The sequence below is a fragment of the Rhamphochromis longiceps genome, linkage group LG6 (genome assembly GCF_057381845.1).
Source record: "Rhamphochromis longiceps isolate RC_006_pf linkage group LG6, R_longiceps_female_GT1.1, whole genome shotgun sequence".
Classification (NCBI taxonomy): domain Eukaryota; kingdom Metazoa; phylum Chordata; class Actinopteri; order Cichliformes; family Cichlidae; genus Rhamphochromis; species Rhamphochromis longiceps.
The window spans coordinates 29,958,904-29,975,901 of NC_140562.1; the positions used below are offsets into that span (position 1 = coordinate 29,958,904).

General features: G+C 39.1%; 1 protein-coding gene across 1 annotated transcript; it reads right to left on the reverse strand.

The window, feature by feature from the left end:
- Positions 1-705: 705 nt before the first annotated feature.
- utp6 (UTP6 small subunit processome component) lies at positions 706-13,816 on the reverse strand. The gene is made up of 19 exons (XM_085410166.1): positions 13,585-13,816; positions 11,051-11,135; positions 10,917-10,958; positions 10,716-10,808; positions 10,350-10,397; positions 10,193-10,256; positions 9,909-10,027; positions 9,706-9,783; positions 9,530-9,611; positions 8,462-8,543; positions 8,170-8,348; positions 6,646-6,725; positions 6,457-6,534; positions 5,482-5,661; positions 3,569-3,649; positions 3,081-3,190; positions 2,850-2,916; positions 2,617-2,689; positions 706-1,086 (listed from the first exon to the last, which is right to left on the reverse strand). Exons 1-19 carry the CDS (start codon positions 13,674-13,676, stop codon positions 932-934), a joined length of 1,788 nt encoding a protein of 595 aa, XP_085266292.1. The 5' UTR covers positions 13,677-13,816; the 3' UTR covers positions 706-931.
- Positions 13,817-16,998: the final 3,182 nt, after the last annotated feature.

A 16,998-nucleotide genomic window follows, 5' to 3' on the forward strand; every position in this document is an offset into this window, starting at 1 on the left:
GTAGGTCTACATGTGTATTTTCTACTAGATTTTAATGTGTAACATGATCTATTTATAAGCTTTTTCCATTAATATTGTTATACCTCATAACTTTCCTACATTGCTGTATAAACTGTAACAATTTAAAGTGTCCTTACACACTGTAAATATATTTTGATGTTGGCAGGTGTGGGTTTTTTCCTTTTTAGTTGGCCTTGAACTCAACATACATGTGCTATTCCCTCACAGAGTACTGCTGCTGCTTCGTATTTATGGTTTGTGACCTTTAAAGGCAACATTTTGTACCATAAAAGGTGAGAATTAAGTGATACTTGATACTAACAGCAAACAATGTGTGATGCAAAGTATGCTTCAGAGGATAAAAGGATGTTTTTATCAAAATAACCGCTCCAATCTATAAGTGTTGGAACAGTGAGAGCTACCGTTACATGACTGCTTCGTTAAGAAAAAAGTGGTTGTGTAAGTTTACTGCGTCAGACAGACCATAACCCGAGAAAACACCCAAGAATGAAAGACTGTTTTAATATCATCTTCATAACAGCATTAAAATTTATCTTCTCAAAATGACAAACGTGTATTTAATGACTCTGGGCGTCATTACTGTGGGGTTAACAAACGCAGCACAGACCTTAAAACAAAAACGAACACCTGTTGTAAATTACGGCTGCAATCGATAAGAAAAAAACAAGTCTGTGAAAATGAGAATTGTTCTTGTAACATGGCTGGAACCTTTAAAGAGGAACGAGCAGGTTTATTTTGAATGAACCGCAAACAACAGAAACTGCAAAGCTGGGAACGAAAGAAATTCAGCACGGGACCAGTCTTCAATTAGACTGGGAGGAAGAATCACTCAGAAACGTGCTTGTTCGTCAGCTGACAAACCTCCACAAGGTATTTGTTGTCTGAACTCACAGCCTTGTTTTTCTGCTACTTATAAGTGTCCAGTCTGAAGGAGTGCATGTTTGGAAATGAATCTTTCTACACTCTCTCCTTCCAGAAACTTCATGGCTCTCCAGTGGATCTTTCCACAGTTCTCTGGCTGACCGAGGGGTCCGAGTTCCTCGCGGATGTACTGCAGCCACAGATCTTTAGAAAAACGAAACAGGAAACAGTTATGTTTAAAAAAAACAAAAAACCTAAAGGTTCTTAATCTAATTGTATCTATCCATACTTTTACACTACAAGGACAGAAGTATTGAGCCACATCTCTATAGAGCTTATAGCATTACAAGTGTGATACTGTAACATGCCACTCACTGTCTTCCTCCCTGAGCCTGGCTCTGCCAGCGGTTTCTTCCTGTCACAAGGGAGTTTTTCCTCCCCACTGTTGCCAAGTGCTTGCTCAAAGGGGATCATTTGATTGTTGTTGTTTTCTGCATAATACTATTTATTTTTTCCTTTAATATATAGGTCAAACTGAGTGCGTTGAGGTGATTGTTGTTGTGAGTTGGGTCACCAAGTGCAAGGGCACATAATGCACCGAGACCTTCATGCCATGGGTTTCCATGGCTGAGCAGCTCCTGTAGGTGCAATATGGAGGTGGCCCGGTATTTTCCATCTCGTCTAACTTTGTTCTTTAGCGATACAGATTCTCTTGAACGTGTTTTACTCTTGTCCTCTGACTCAGTCTGATCAAATAACTCTAACTGTTGATTAGCTGTTCAGTCCAAACCTGTATTTGATTTGTGCTCACATAACATACAAAGACACATCCTCTCGTTTTGGCGATCTCTTTTTTAATCTCTTCCTCTAATTTGTAAATACTGTTCCTGCTGTTCAACCCCTCTGTTGGAATTGATATTTTTTATATTGTCATTTGTGCTTAGAAATATATAATCATTTGTACGCTGATAAAAATCATATCCTTATTAGGTCTGATAAGATTCTGTGTGCGCGTGTGTACCATGAGTTGAGAGGAAGCAGCCTCGACGTTATCATTTCCATTATAGCTTTAGAAACCAGAATCGTTCTGTTTCTTATAAGTGCGAGACTTCACACCTTTAAATGTTCGTCTGAGACATGACCTGTTGCAAGTTCCTGTTCTTATCATTTAGCGAGACGCTTACTTCTGCCTTTCTGCATACCTCATACACAGTTTAAGTTCATTGAAAGGTCATATGCCTATGTATGGTACAGCTGTAAACACACACACATGCACCTACACACACCCACACACACAGAATATAGACACTGATGTTGTTCAGATATGCCTGCTTAAGAATGTCACATGTATTTGTAATTGCACATTCATGAATGATTGCTTGCTTGCTGACAATAAAAAAAGGGCTGTAGCGAAGGAATCAGTTGAAGTTGGCTAAGGACAGGTGAAGGCCTGGGCTGACTTCCCTCACGGGCCACAAAGACAAAGAGCTCTGTCTTGACTTGTTTTGTCGTGCAGTTATTGTGTGTCTCGTGTTCCAGTGGGGTTTGTGCCTAGATAAACTCAACACCCTCCACCACCCCAGCATCCACCTGGGTCTGTTTGTATTAATGGGGAGCAATGAGCTCACAAACTTTAATATTCGTCTTAAAACTTGAGCTTGCTGGCTGAGCTGAAAGCATAAATAACACCAGCTTTCCGGTTCATTCCAGCTCCTTAACCTGATTTAAATTCACCTTCATTGGAGGTGCCGAACTCCTGCAGCACCCTCTCATAGTAGTCCCTCAGATAGTTCATCTTTGGATTTTCCTGAAAAAACAACATTGTAATCACATTAATTGTTTTCACTTATCAGCAACATCAAAGGTATCTTTCCAGTGTCAAACTATCAATGAAGTCAGTACAACATAAACATTATAGTTGGTGGCAGGCAGAAGAATGAGGATGTCACTGGGCTTCATATACGTACTTGTTCCTTCTCGATTTGAATCATTCTGGTGAAAAACTCCTTGGACAATGGGCGGTTTTCCTGTAAGCTACATAAGAAAAATGCAATTTAATTAAAAGGTATTAAAGATCCTGAACGTTTATTTTGCACCTGCAGGTCAGTGCTTTGAGACCCGTTAAACTTATATGTTCCTGCTTCATTCATCACCTAAATTAAAAACTACATGAGCAGACAGAGTTATCTGATTTTCACCTTGTAAAGGTCTTCCTCGCCTTCTTGTAGCCTCCAGTGGAGTAGGACCAATCGAGGTAGCACTCTTTCATCTCCATGGCAACAGCCGGGACTGCAGACAGCAGACCTCTCTGGGAACAAGCAAGAGAACAAACTGTCTGCAAGGCATATCCTCATTTCAGAGGCAAAAACACTATTAATCTTGCCTGCTTTAGCTTTTATTGTTTACTCTTTATCTCATCTCTAGCTTACTCAGCCTTTTCTGATCACAGTCTGCCTGCTGTACTTTATATTACAGTGCAGGATCATATTTTATCCTGTCATTAACTTCTTATGTTGCGCATTTCATTTCTAACAATTCAAAACTGTGTTTCCAGCGTAACTCTTATCGATAAAATATCGGTGTAAACAAATCCACAAAAAATGAAGCGGATAAATTGCTCTAAATGCTGCAGGCTATAGCAAGATCACACTGCAGCTGTTCAAACGGCTGGATTCGGGTGCACTACCTTGAGGATGGCTTCTGTCTCCTCGGCACTCTGGCTGGCCTTGCTCCACTCAAACTGCAGCTGCCACAGTGGTAGACTCTCCTGTCAAGACAAGACGCGGTTACATGAATGAGCTTCACCCACCTTAAAAAATGTGAATGTACCTTACGCCTGTTCATTAATAAGCAACCATTAGGCGCACGCATTTTGTTCAGACACAAAACTTTCACGACTTAACACTGATGAATAACAACAACGTAAAACAGTCAATAAAAGAACTTCTGGATTATCGTGAGTTTGTATTAGAGGTGCCTCACTGTTAAAACACTTAAGCAGTGTTGACAGTCCAACCTGGGATATCTGTCATCAGACTGTTTCTATTAAACACTAATGTCAATTTTAAACTGGCATATCATTGCTAGCTTGTAAGAAACACAGCTACCAATTGGGTGGTCAGTTCTGATCTTTTCTAGTACCGTAAGTGGGATTGGTATCATTTAAAGTAAATATAGCAAGTGAGGGACACTATGCATCATCCGGTATGACACTACAGCTGATATTCACATTTGAGAAGCAGCAGGAACCAGAAAGGATTTGGCCTTCTCAGTCTCCAGTGAACGTGTCAGAGCATGCAAAGCTCAGATCAGAATTAGTTACCGGGTTTTGCCATTATATGCAGAGATTTTAAAAATGAATAATCACTCAGGCAGCATCTGTTCTCAGCCAGGAGGGAAGGATCAATATACCTTCTGGAATCGGCATGAGTACAGAATGACAGGATAAAGAACGTGCTTACATTTTCACCATTGATTTATCTGCACTTCTGTGCTTTTCAATGCGGAAACTTAACATTGTTGGATACACAGGCCTCCAACCCTGGAGGTGTGTGCCACTTCTCCATGCTCAAACAGGGTGTTTTGTTCAAAAGAAAAGACTTGCATAATAAGCAGCTGTACTAATCCTCCTTCTCAGGGCCGTGGACTTATGAAACCCCCACCACAACAATAATCAGCTATTCTATTCACTGCTACAAAGGCCCGCGGCTCAGTCGAGGCATGCGTATTCATAGTTGTACAGAACTGTGCAACTATGAGGGAGGTTCAACAGAAAAATTAAGAAGAACGTTCTGACTACTCTGAAATATAGGAGAGATTGTAAGATAAGGTTTAATTCACCACTGACCAGAAGAGTACATAAGAAATTCTAAACGCTAATTTATAAGGTCAAACTGAGCCGAGATGGAAATCGGGCTTCAAATTATTAATGGTCAGACTCAGGCTGCTGCGTGGCCTCCATAAATATTCTCCCTTTTTTTTCCTGTCTGCACTGAACTGATTAACTGATATTAATTTCTATCTGCTCTCTTCTGTAGTTGGCACCTTCTTCTTTGTCCCCTCTTTCCTTGTACCCGTCTGCATGCGTTTCTAATTCTGGACCTGCTGTTCCTGGTCCGTATTTATTGGCCCCATCAACCTGCAAAATGTCTACCGTTTCCCTTTATTCTCTCTGCACTTGACACTTGTGACAGATTCCTGCCCTAAACCATAACAGCCCCCAGCTTCATCACTGGGGTAGCTTTTACCTTTAAAAAAGGTAAATTGATACACAAATATCTGCACGATTAAATTTAGTTTTTCACCTGCCTTCATGTGCGCTCAGGCAGATGAAGACAGTTGAGGAAATTAATATGACTGAACAGAGACTAATTAGGCCAAGGAGATGGCCCACTTATACAGCACTGCTGGTGGCTAGTGTGTGTATGTGTGTGAGTGAATCCATATGTCTCTTTTCTCCAAGGACAACAATTAAAGCGGTGCTGCCACTCAGTGTGCTGAACAGTGTTTATATGATAGTGTAAGATGAGAAAATTACTGAACCCCATTATGTGATTTCAGAAAAGCAAATGTGGCTCTCCCGGTCCAGTGTGTGTGTACCTTGGGATTAACGTGTTTGAGAGCGTCCTGGAAACACCGGCCTATGTCTCGGCTCCCTAGCTCCATCAGCGTCTGCAGGCTCAAACTCCACATGGTCACTGATTGGCTGTAGCGCTGCGTGGCTGTCATGGCAACGCTTGCTGCTCCCTCAGCATCTCCCGATGAGAGCAAGATTTGGAGCTGGTCACGTGGACAACATCAGGTTGGTTGATTCATACATCAGTAAAATGCAAGGTATCGTTTCCTTTTTGAATATAACCTGATGTTAAAGGAGTTTTTCGACTATCACCATTTTCAGTTTTTTTAAACAATTTCAGTCCCATTACCAGACAAACTGATAATCCTACACAGGAAACATAGCAATTGATTTAAAAAATACAGGCTTACAACCACCAGGATATCCATAAAGCCACCATGTGCTGGGTCTAAATGTGCACTCTGTTTACTTTGTTATTCATTATTGCTGGACAATGTGTGTTTGTCGCACCACCAAATAAATTAACAAACAAATACAGCTATTAAATAATAGTCACACAAACCCATAAATTACTCAGAGTGCTTGGTATTAGCCTCTAACCACTAGGCCAACTATTACCACATTTTTATTCTAATTGAGATTCTCATCATCATAGAACTGGTTTCATTTGCCTGAACGTCAGTGTGTTAGTAACTTCTGACTGTCGGCCTCAGTTGTTTCTGCTTTTCCAATAACATGTTGTGTTTTCGGTGCAGTGCAATTACATTTTCATTCCATGTTACCTCTGCTAGTGTATATCTGAAAGAAGAGACGACTTGCAAGGTTTTAAAGATTTTTGCTGTTCCTGTCAGACTTTGCCTGGCGCTGCTCTTACCCGACCAAAACGAAACGTGGTTTGAGCGAAATGAGAGCCGACAGGTCATCATTCAAATAAAGAGAAGACAGGCTTACGGGTGCCTAAAATTCCATTCACACATTGAAAAGAGGCTTTATCTCACCCAGTTCTTGTAGTAATTCTCCTTCAACAGCGAGCAGTCATGGGCACGCTGCAGCACTCCCAGCAGCCTCTCCTGCCTCTGTGATACAAACACTTGTTTTTACTCCAGAAAACACTGAAGCCATTGACATTTCTCAGCGTACCTGAGGAGGAAATAACTTCAGGCCAAACTTAAGGACTTTTCACTTACTTTTTCTTTCAGCTCTTGGACGTTGGTCTTCCTTTTCATCCTTTCCAACAAGAAAGCCACGTAGCAGGTCCACATTGGCTCTGGGAGGCAAAGCAGCAGTTTCTTATACTAACGGAAGCAGTGAATGAATACATGCAGGAACAAGGATAACATTTTACAACTTTCTGGGCTCCTTCTTGGAGGTTTTGACCAAAATAAAATTCTTCCATTAAAGCTTTTAACCCACTGCCAGCATGTGCAAATTAAATAAAAGAACAAGAAGAGAACAAGAAGAGATCATTCTTGTTTTGGTAATATGGGTGCATTGACACATAAAAAAGCTACACACACGCTCAGCTGCACATTAAAGAAAATACCTAATCAGCCAATCATATGGCAGCAATTCAATGCATGTAGGCACGCAGACATGTTCATGAGGGCCTGCTGAAGTTCAAACTGCACATAAGAATGAGGAAGGTGATTTAAGTGATCTCTAGGATTTACAGAGAAAGGCCAGAAAAAGAGAAAATATCCAGTAAGCGTCACGTCTCTGGGCAAAAATGTCTTTCTGACATCAGAGGAGACTACACCAGACTTCTTTAAGCTGACAGGAAGGCAACAGTAAGTCATTACAGACGTGGGATGCAGAAGAGCATCTCTGATGCACAGATGACACTCCCATCAGCTAAGAACAGGGAGCTGAGGCTACAGTTCACACAGGCTCGCTATAATTGGACAACAGAAGACTGGAAAAATCTTGAGTCACAATTTCTGTTGTGACATTTGGATGGCAGGGTGAGGATTTCACATAAACAACATGAAAGCATGGATCCACAAACACTTATGGCTGCTGGCATAATGGTGTGGGAGATGTTTTCTAGGCACACTTTGGCCCCTTGAATACCAACAGAGCATTGTTTAAATGCCACAGCCCACCCGTATGTATTGTTGCTGACCACCCTTTATGACCACAGTGTATCTATCTTCTGATGGCTGCTTCCAGCAAGACAAGGCACGTGACACAAAGCTTAAATCATCTCAAACTGGTTTCTTGAACATGACGATTGTATTTTATATTTGTATTTTATTGTACAGCACTTTGGTCAGCCTTGGTTGTTTATAAATGTGCTTTATAAATAAACTTGACGTGACTTGACGAGTTCGCTGTACTCAAACGGCCTCCGCAGTCACCGCAGCTTTGGGATGTGGGGGTGAACACGAGATTAACTTCATGGACGTGCAGCCAACAAATCTGCAGCAGCTGTGTGATGCTATCAAGTCAACATGAACTAAAATCTCAGAAGAAATTTTCCAGCACCTTGTTGAATCGGTGCCATGAAAAATGAAGGAGGTTTGAGCGTAAAAGGGGTAAGATGTCCTAACAAAGTGGCGTCTTTCTCGTACTTCTTAGTTTACCCACCAACTTCATTTGCAGATGAAGATTGTTACAATTAATAATTAATCACCAAAGTCTAAATCATGTCTCAACAATTCATTTTAAAATTGAAATATATATGTTCTCTCTGTGTATCAGGAAGCTCCTACCAGTGTTTAGACTCTTGACGCCCTCCTCATAGACCTGGCAGCAGCGCTCCTCTCTGCGGTTTATATCTGAGGCCCTGCCTTTGGCAGTCTGGAGCTCCTCTCCTGCTCCTGGGGCCTCCAGCTCCCTCTTAGCCATGAAATCCCACGTGGAGCTGTCATCTGTGTAGTTAGTCTGTAAGCTGGAAACAAGAGGTGAGATGAGGTTACTGCTTAAAGGTAACACTATGGAAGTTGAGGAATTCAGAGTTCATGTAAAAGAGAGTTAAATGAAAGCCTTTTGGAAGTAAATTACTCTTGCAGGATGGAGTCCTGGAGGTCTTTGGTGAAGTCAAAAATAGCCGCTATGTTCAGAAGTGAGATGACAAACTCTGCTTCTGTAGGATGAAAAGATGCACAAGTAGAGACACACGCTAGGTTGTTTCCAAAGCCAATGGCTTGTTCTTACTCACCACCATAAATATTTTTAATAGACAGTTGTCACATTTAGCTAAACTAAGGTCCAATTTTCCCCAGGTAGCAGGTCAGACATATAAATTCAATATTATGAGACAAAACCTCCTTCGCCGTAGTGGGAACGCCGTCCCAGAACAGTTTTAAGAATGTGACTGCGCCAGAATACATGAAAGTGATCTGCCAAACAATGATCACATCCCAGAAAGCATTCAAGTTGTGCACTGGTGTGTCTGGACTTTTGTTTCGGAGTTATTATTAAAAATAAAAATCTTACACAGTTTTTCCATGAAAAGTCCTTCCACATATGTAAGTCTGTGATTTCAGCGTTTTTTAACAGGTATCCTGTGCTCAGGGTTGATTTCAATTGCCAATTCTTATCCCCATTTAGTCTTTACATATCCCACTGCTAAAGGAATTCACTTTAATGACAATATAGGTGGTCTTGAACTGAAATAAAAACTAAATAAATAACAGTTTGCAGAAAGAGTTTAAATCTACGGCTCTACAAATTATGTGCATTTTATTTAAACAATAAATGTGTTATTTTTAAAGCCCAGATTTACTAAACAGGCCTAAAGATCATGCAAGCACAATCCCTATATAGTGTACACAGGTGTGCTTAGTTTTACGGCGATTTATAAAAGCTGAGCTGTTTTCTTAACACACAACACAACTGCACTTTAGCATTAAGAGTTTGTTTTTTAATATTCTCTGTTACACCTGGAATTTTCTAACATCTGGGTCTTGAGGAGCAGTTAAGACCCTATGTGCGTTGGAGGCTACAGGAGAGAGTGCGACAGCATTATGCTGCTCTTAATATTCAAATGTATTTGCAGCATAAACACTTAAGTTATTTTATATTTTCTCATATTTGCACAGGCCTGTGAATAACCATTGACAAGCTTACCTTTGATTTTCCCTGTAGCATCTTTGTATACAACCTCAGCCAGTTTACCACTCAGGATCTCTGGAGAAAATTCATATTCACCCTGGAAGGTGTGAACAGTGAGTTTTAAATACAACGAGCAGCATATGCACGCGCTTACTTCCTACTGTTTTGTGTTTGCTTTGTTTCACGCTCACCAGGTCCATCTGAGCCTGCTCCAGCTGAATCTTCTGCTTCCTCAGTTTCTCACAATGCAGCAGCTCCATACGGAAATACTAACACAAAGTGGTTGGAGGATTTTAGACGAGCATGTTTTAAATGAATAAACTGTTGCTTAAAGTTTTAAGTCTGGGTTACCTTAAATATCAATAATAAAAAGAAGATATTTGGCATCTTTTACCTCCTGGTAGACTTTCTTATCATTTGGGTGGAATCGCAGCGCCCTCAGAAACAGGTGTCTGGCGCTCTCAGAAGAATTTCTATCCTCCAGCTCGCTCTTGGCAGCCATGATCCACAGAGCTAAAGCAGGACGGAAGCAGTGTTTATTAACAGCATTCGTCTTGGTCATCTCCAAGATTGCAATCACAGATTTCCTGCCTTGGTTTAATTTATTTTAATGCACATTTCCAGCCACTAAACATCGGCAAATTGCAGTGTGTTTGTAATGCCCCCTTTCTTCTGTACCTGGTTTGTCAGGATGGATGGCAAGCATGGCTGAGAACACCTTGCTGATTTGGCTCTTGGTGGCCTGATGAGTGAAAGGGATCATTATAAGAATGAGAAGACACGGTGTAGAGCAGACTTATCTGACTTGAAGGCAAGTGATGAGATCTTTACATACCCATTTCTTACAGAAAGCAACGTGTGAGAGCCATAGCTGCACATCATCCTGCGGGGGAAAGAAGACGTGTGACTCTTCACTCCTTTCGGCTTTCATTCCTTTTGTAAATTTAAATCCAATGTAAAAATCTACAATTTTAACTTTTTTTTTTTTTGCCATGTTTGTTAACAAAAAGCATCATATTACTTTCCAGCAATGGCTCAGTTACACATTAGATAATATCATACAAATTTAGAGGAAAAAATGTCTAAAAATGTTACAAATATTCGATACACATGGCTGAATTTAATAATCTGATGTTATAAATTAATTATTACAACCATACAGAATAATAATTACAAATTACAAATGCTCTATTTACACTACCTTCCACTTATTTGTTGCTCTTTTAAAGATGCTATTTATTCTGTGGATGATGGGGTACTCAATCTCCTCTCGCTTGAACTGGTAGTGTATGTGCTGAAAATGAAAAGGATAGTAGAGTCACTCTCAGGTGTGGTTTCCTGACAAATATAGTTTTTAATCACATGAGCTTAAAATAACAGATTCGGTATGTAGGATACTTACTGCTCTTCTCTTCTTGATCAGCTCTAAAACGTTGATTTCATACTATAAACAAAAGGAGAGTCTCTGAACATGATTCACGATCTTTACTTATTTATTGAAAGAAAGAAACATGATGTATCATCACAGCCCCCTACCTGAATGTATGCAATGAAGTCCTCCTTATTTACGATCAGCCTGTGAAGCTTGTACTCCAGGGCTGTTACTCTCTTGATTATTGATCTAAATGAAAAATAGAACAGAAGAATAATGTTGAATCAGTGAGAAGGACTTGCATAAACACACACGGGAATATTTTCACATGGAAATTTTAATACTGACCAACAGTTTTTTTATTAGGAGAAAAGAAAGCACAAAAGAAGAATGGGACATTTCGAAGTCAATTTTAGGAAATACAGCATAAAATGCATTTTTTGTACACTGAATTTACACTCACGGGCAGTTTTTAGGTGCACCTTGCTAACACTGGACCCCTTTTATCCTCAGAACTGCTTTACGTCTTTGGGGCATAGATTTAACAAGATGCTGGAGACAGTCCTCAGAGATTTTAGCCCGTACTGACATGATAGCATCACATAGTTGCTGCAGTTTGTCAGAGAACATCCATGACCCGTACATTTGATGACCGTGGAGGCCATTTGAATACAGTAAACTCACTGTCATGTTCAAGAAGCTGGTTTGGAAAGATCTGAACTTTGAGACACAGTATATATTATTCTTCTGGAAGCAGCCAAAACAATGGGTACACTATGGTCCCAAAGGAACGTACATGGTCAGCAGGCTGTAGCATTTAAACGATGCTCAGTTGGGGCTAAAGTGTGCCAAGAAAATGACCCCGTGTGAATTGTAGCTTCAGTTTCACCATTACACCACCGCCATCTTGAAACGTTAATACAGGGCAGGATGGATTAGGGCTTTCATGGTGTTACATCAAACTGGGTCAACAGACCCGCAAACACTTCTTTGAATTTCTAATGTTCAATTATGGCGAGCTTGAGCAGACTGTAGCCTCAGTTTAGTGTTCTTAGCTGACAGTGACACCTGGTGTGGTCTTCTGCTGCTTCGAGATTCAACATATTGTGCGTTCAGAGATGCCCTTCTGCATACCTTGGTTGAAACAACTGGTTATTTGAGCATTTTCACCCAGAGAACTGTCACTCACTCAATAGCTTCTCTTATTCAGAACAATCTCTACAGATAGCTGCATAAGAAAATCAAGGTAAATTACCAGTTTCTGAAATACTTAGACCAGCTACCATGCTACGTCATTTATATCACCTTTGTTCCATATTCAGATGCTCAGTTTGAACTTCAGACCACACAGGAAATCAAATTATAGGACTGATCAACTGAATTTAAAGCAGAGCTTTCCATTAGGTCAGCTTTCTGCTCATTGGCTGCTCATTGCAAACAGGACGATTGAACAGCAGGTGAAAGAGGGTACAGGGCTGGGTATTATTTGCTCTTTCTGACATCATAAAAATCCAACAGTAGAAAAACTGTATTTAAAGCAATCTGGAGCCTAGTTTTACGCTTAAAGAGATTATTTAAACATTAGCCTCATTATTAGTAAAGGGAATAACTCCTAGTAGATAAAAGTTTAACCCCCACAACAGCTGTGGCTCAGGAGGTAGAGCTGGTTGTCCAGCAGTCAGAAGATCCGTGGTTGGAGTCCTGGCTCCTTTAGTCTGCATGTATCCTTGGGCAAGACAGTGTGCCATACATGCATGGCAGGAAAAAAGCACTCAAACAAACATGCGTGATTTTGTGAATGAAAGTTATACTAGAAAGTGCATTGATGCCTAACTAGAGTAGAAAAGTGGTATCAAGGTAGCATATTCTGTGACGCTGGACTTCCTGAGTTAATTTTCTTTCCTTTGCCTGGCTTCAAATCACCCTGGGAGTACTACAGAAGCACAACGCGTAGTCTGCACCAGATCTTTCATTCTCTGTGCCATTCCTGTATCAAACTTCTTGCCCGACTACTACAGCTTCTGTAATAAATACACCCAGTAAAGAAAATAGAGCTGTGTCCAAGAGACTTCTGAAGAAGAGGTCAAGTGTTGGAAAGTGATGACTTGTTGGGGTGTTTAAGACAGAAGGAATTCTCCTGACAAGTGCTGATTTCTATTGTGATGTTACACAAATATGGTGATGTATCGATATTCCTATAATGTATTGATCATCACCAGTTACTTTGAGATTCACAACCCTAACACTGATTTTAATTAAGGATGTAGATGTGCAACTATCTGCAAAAGGGATCTTCAATATTTCCTCCTTAAATCTTCAGGACGATATCTTCCATGTATTTCTGCTAACTATAGATGTCAAAAAGTTAAGTTCAGCTGCCCAGATTAAGCACTTAACTATATTTGCTCTTTATTTTGGGGGATTTTTTTTTCTCTAAATCATCCAAAATTTAATCAGTAGTAAAAACCGTTTTTTGTTGGGGTTTTTTTTTTTTTTTTGGAGAACAAGAAGATGATCAATAGACTTTCTCAGCTTCATCTCTCGCAGTTTCTCGGCCCTGTAATGTAAATAATTAAATATTTCACAGGTTCGAGGCCCTCTCTGAGAGTGCGTCCGAGAGTACGTGATGGGCTCACCCATCACCTCTTTTGCTATTTTCCTGGAAGACACAGCGTGTAAAGGCTCGGTGCTGCCTTACTTGACTTCTTTCTTGGTGAACAGTCCCACTCTCTCCAGCTGCTCCAGCTCAGGGATTCTGTCCTCGATCCGCTGCTGAACGATCTCCGCCATCTCGTCGAAGCAGCCGTTAAACGCTCGTGTTCAGCTGCTGTTTGGTAAAACTTAATAATGGTATAACAACTGTACACAGAACACCACGAGAGGCCAACTCTATCCCCAATTACACATGTGTGGAAGTTGTGACTAGCGGAGCTTCCGGTTCCGTCTGCAAATAGGTCCGACAGGAAATCTGAGCTGGAGGAAACCTTTGTTAACTCAGAGTTTTAAACTCCCAAACTCCCTGTTTCACAACGTATTAAAGATGAAACGAAAGTTTACCTGTCCTTTTATATTCGAAAACGATTTGGTGTATGTTTTCTCACCTCAGATTAATTTTGATATACACCAGGGGAACATATAGAGTGGGGAAAGCTTTTTTTTCAGAACTTTATTTGAAATTGTAACGTGAACAGTCAGTCATCCCAGCTCAGTTTGTACAGTAAACATACAGGGCAAATAAGAGTAACAATAAGTATTACAATGAAAATAAGAAGGGTAAATAATTAATAAAAGGAAAAAAGAGGGATGTGACAGACTTCATAATAGCTTTGTACTTGAAAATTATATCTGTGACAGCTCATTTGTTGAAAATTTCTGAATGAATTTCAATCAATGATGAACCTCTTTTATTTGAAGTTAATTTAAGAGAGTTTAAGTAATATTCAATTTCAAGTAAAAAACAAATTCAATAATGGGGTTGAGTTTTAAAATTTACATTTATGTATGTGGAATTTCCCTAGTAAGATATAAAGATTGACAATGGTACATAATTTTTTTTCCTTTGGTTTCAAAATAACTGATAATGTCCTTCCCTTCAATTTTGACTTCGTATGTTGTTTTGCACAATATATAATTTTCAAGTTCTCTCCACAATGTAGTACTATATGAACGAGGGGGGAAATGAGCTGGCACAAGCCTCCTCACATTAATTGCATCATAATAATGCAATATATCAAGCTACCCTCCAATATATATATAATAAAATAATCAATAGCTGGACCATTGATGTGTATATATGTACACACATCAATGCATCAGTAATTATGATCCAATGTACATAGTACATATGTACATAGTATTGCATATAATTCTAAAAACTTTAAATATAGTTAAAAAATGCACTATTTACTACTCTACATTACTTGGGTAGGATAATTTATACATTTTACTTAATGAAAAGTCTACATACTTTCTTTTTGTTGCAAAAGGTTTATCCAACAAAAAAATATATATTAAAAATCTTGTGGAGCCCCATTTTATGAAAAGACAGGTGGAAGAGCTGAAGATGTTCAGAATTTCACTGGGAGTGATCAGGATGGACATGATGAGAAATGAATATATTAAAAGAAAAACTCAGGTTAAACTGAATATATATATATATTTTTAAATACTATCGTCACGTTTAGCGTGGAATAAACGGTAAAACAAAAAAGCATTTTCTAATTACAGTGCAAAAGGGAAAAAAAGCCAACGAGTGAGAGAGAGAGAGTTTTGAGATGCGAGAGATTTATGACGTTTAGCATGGAGTTTATAGTTTGTGTGTTATGTTGTATTGTGTAGTTAGTGTCTTGTGTAGTCATTGTTTTGTTTTGTGTGTCAGTGGGTACAAATGAAGGCCACAAAGGTAGATTTCAATGTAAACACCATCTCCAGGTGGAAAACCAGAGGAGTGATACATCTCCTGTTGTCAGGCCTGCAGAGTTTATCCCTGCGGTGTTCTCCTCTGTCTTGTGTCAGACAAACAATTTTTTTACTGGCGCAAATAATTTTATCGGGCATCTTACTGTGACAACTGATTGTTCTCTCTCTCATTTTAGTTATAGTAGTATTTTTAAATGGTTGTACAAACAAACAAAAAACGCCAGATGCATTGGCTACATTTTTAGATAAATAGTTGTATATAACTTTATAATTTTCAAAATTTGTGCATAAGTTTTCAAAATTTACAATTTATATTTGTATTTGAAGTTATGAAAATAATTTGCTAAACGTGTCTGTGGTTTTTACAGTTAACCCCCCCCCCCCCCCCCCCCCCCAAAAAAAAAAAAAAAACAAAACAAAAAACAAAACAACTTCTCGGATGTTATGTTTTGTGTTTGATTTCAGATCAGTTGTGTTAATATAGTATGTCAATGAAAGAATAACTGTAAATTCAGATACACGAGGTTAAGCTAAAAAGAATGATACCAAGCAACGCAAGGGAAAAAATAATTTAAAACAATTTGAAGGTGAAATACAAATGTAAATCAAAAGTACATAAAAATGTGAATTCACATGTTTTATGTCACTGAAATTTTTAATTATGTGGGCTACAGAAAATAATTAAGTGATAGACTATATTTGTATGAAACGTGTATACTTACTGCATTTGAATCATTTTACCCATATGTAACACTTGCATGTGTGTTTTTCAAAAAAGGCTTTGATTTTGCCACCCTATTTGATTTCCATGCTACCATCATGCCACCCCCAGAAAATTTCTCTAGATCCGCCCCTGGTTGAACGCTTTGGATACAAAATTAGAGCGACAAAGCTGACGTAGTTTGGACATGTGCAGAGAAGAGGTAGTGGATATACTGGACAGAGGATGTTGAATATTGAGCTGCCAGGCAGGAACAAAAGAGAAAGACCTCAGAAGAGGTTTGTGGATGTAGTGAAGGACAACTTGCAGAAGTTTGGCGTGACAGGTGAGATGGAAAAGGTGAGATTTAGCAGATGATCTACTGTGGTGGCCCCAAAAGGGAGTATCTGAAAGAAAGAAAGAAAGAAAGAAAGAAAGAAAGAAAGAAAGAAAGAAAGAAAGAAAGAAAGAAAGAAAGAAAGAAAGGAAAAAGAAGGAGTACAGCAGCACTTTTCATGTAATAAATCTATAATAGGACACAAGGGTTCACACATTAGTCTCCTTTGTGTTCTTATTTCTCCCTGTGCCACCCCATTAATAAAAAAAACTACAACAAAAAACCTAGAAACGCCCGTGATATAAAGTAATATTTTTTCTAACGTCTTCCATGGATTAGAATATGATCTTTTAAAAATTACAGTAATCGTAGCATTTATACCACGTATGTAAATATTACAGTTATTGTAACCTGCTGGAAGAGTACAATCTGTTTGAATAATGTCGACATTATTAAAAACTAAAAAGTAAATGTTAGGTTTTTAGGTTATTTGTTTAATGTTCTTAGCGTCCACATTTTATTACTAACATAGATTTTATCCACACTTTTCTACTTTTACAGCACAATTTAACCTACAGCACCTGTATCCTTATGTTCTACTGAAAATATTCGTACAAATGTGAAGTACCTCTCAACAACAATGGGTCAATGCAATA

What these genes read in the sequence shown, in the direction of transcription:
- utp6 (XM_085410166.1), bottom strand. Translation starts at nt 13,676, where the DNA reads ATGGCGGAGATCGTTCAGCAGCGGATCGAGGACAGAATCCCTGAGCTG. An exon ending in TCCAAGAGCTGAAAGAAAAA is followed by an intron (nt 6,535 to 6,645) that starts GTAAGTGAAAAG and finishes TTTGTATCACAG; the next exon opens with AGGCAGGAGAGGCTGCTGGG. An exon ending in TTCAAATCGAGAAGGAACAA is followed by an intron (nt 2,690 to 2,849) that starts GTACGTATATGA and finishes TTGTTTTTTCAG; the next exon opens with GAAAATCCAAAGATGAACTA.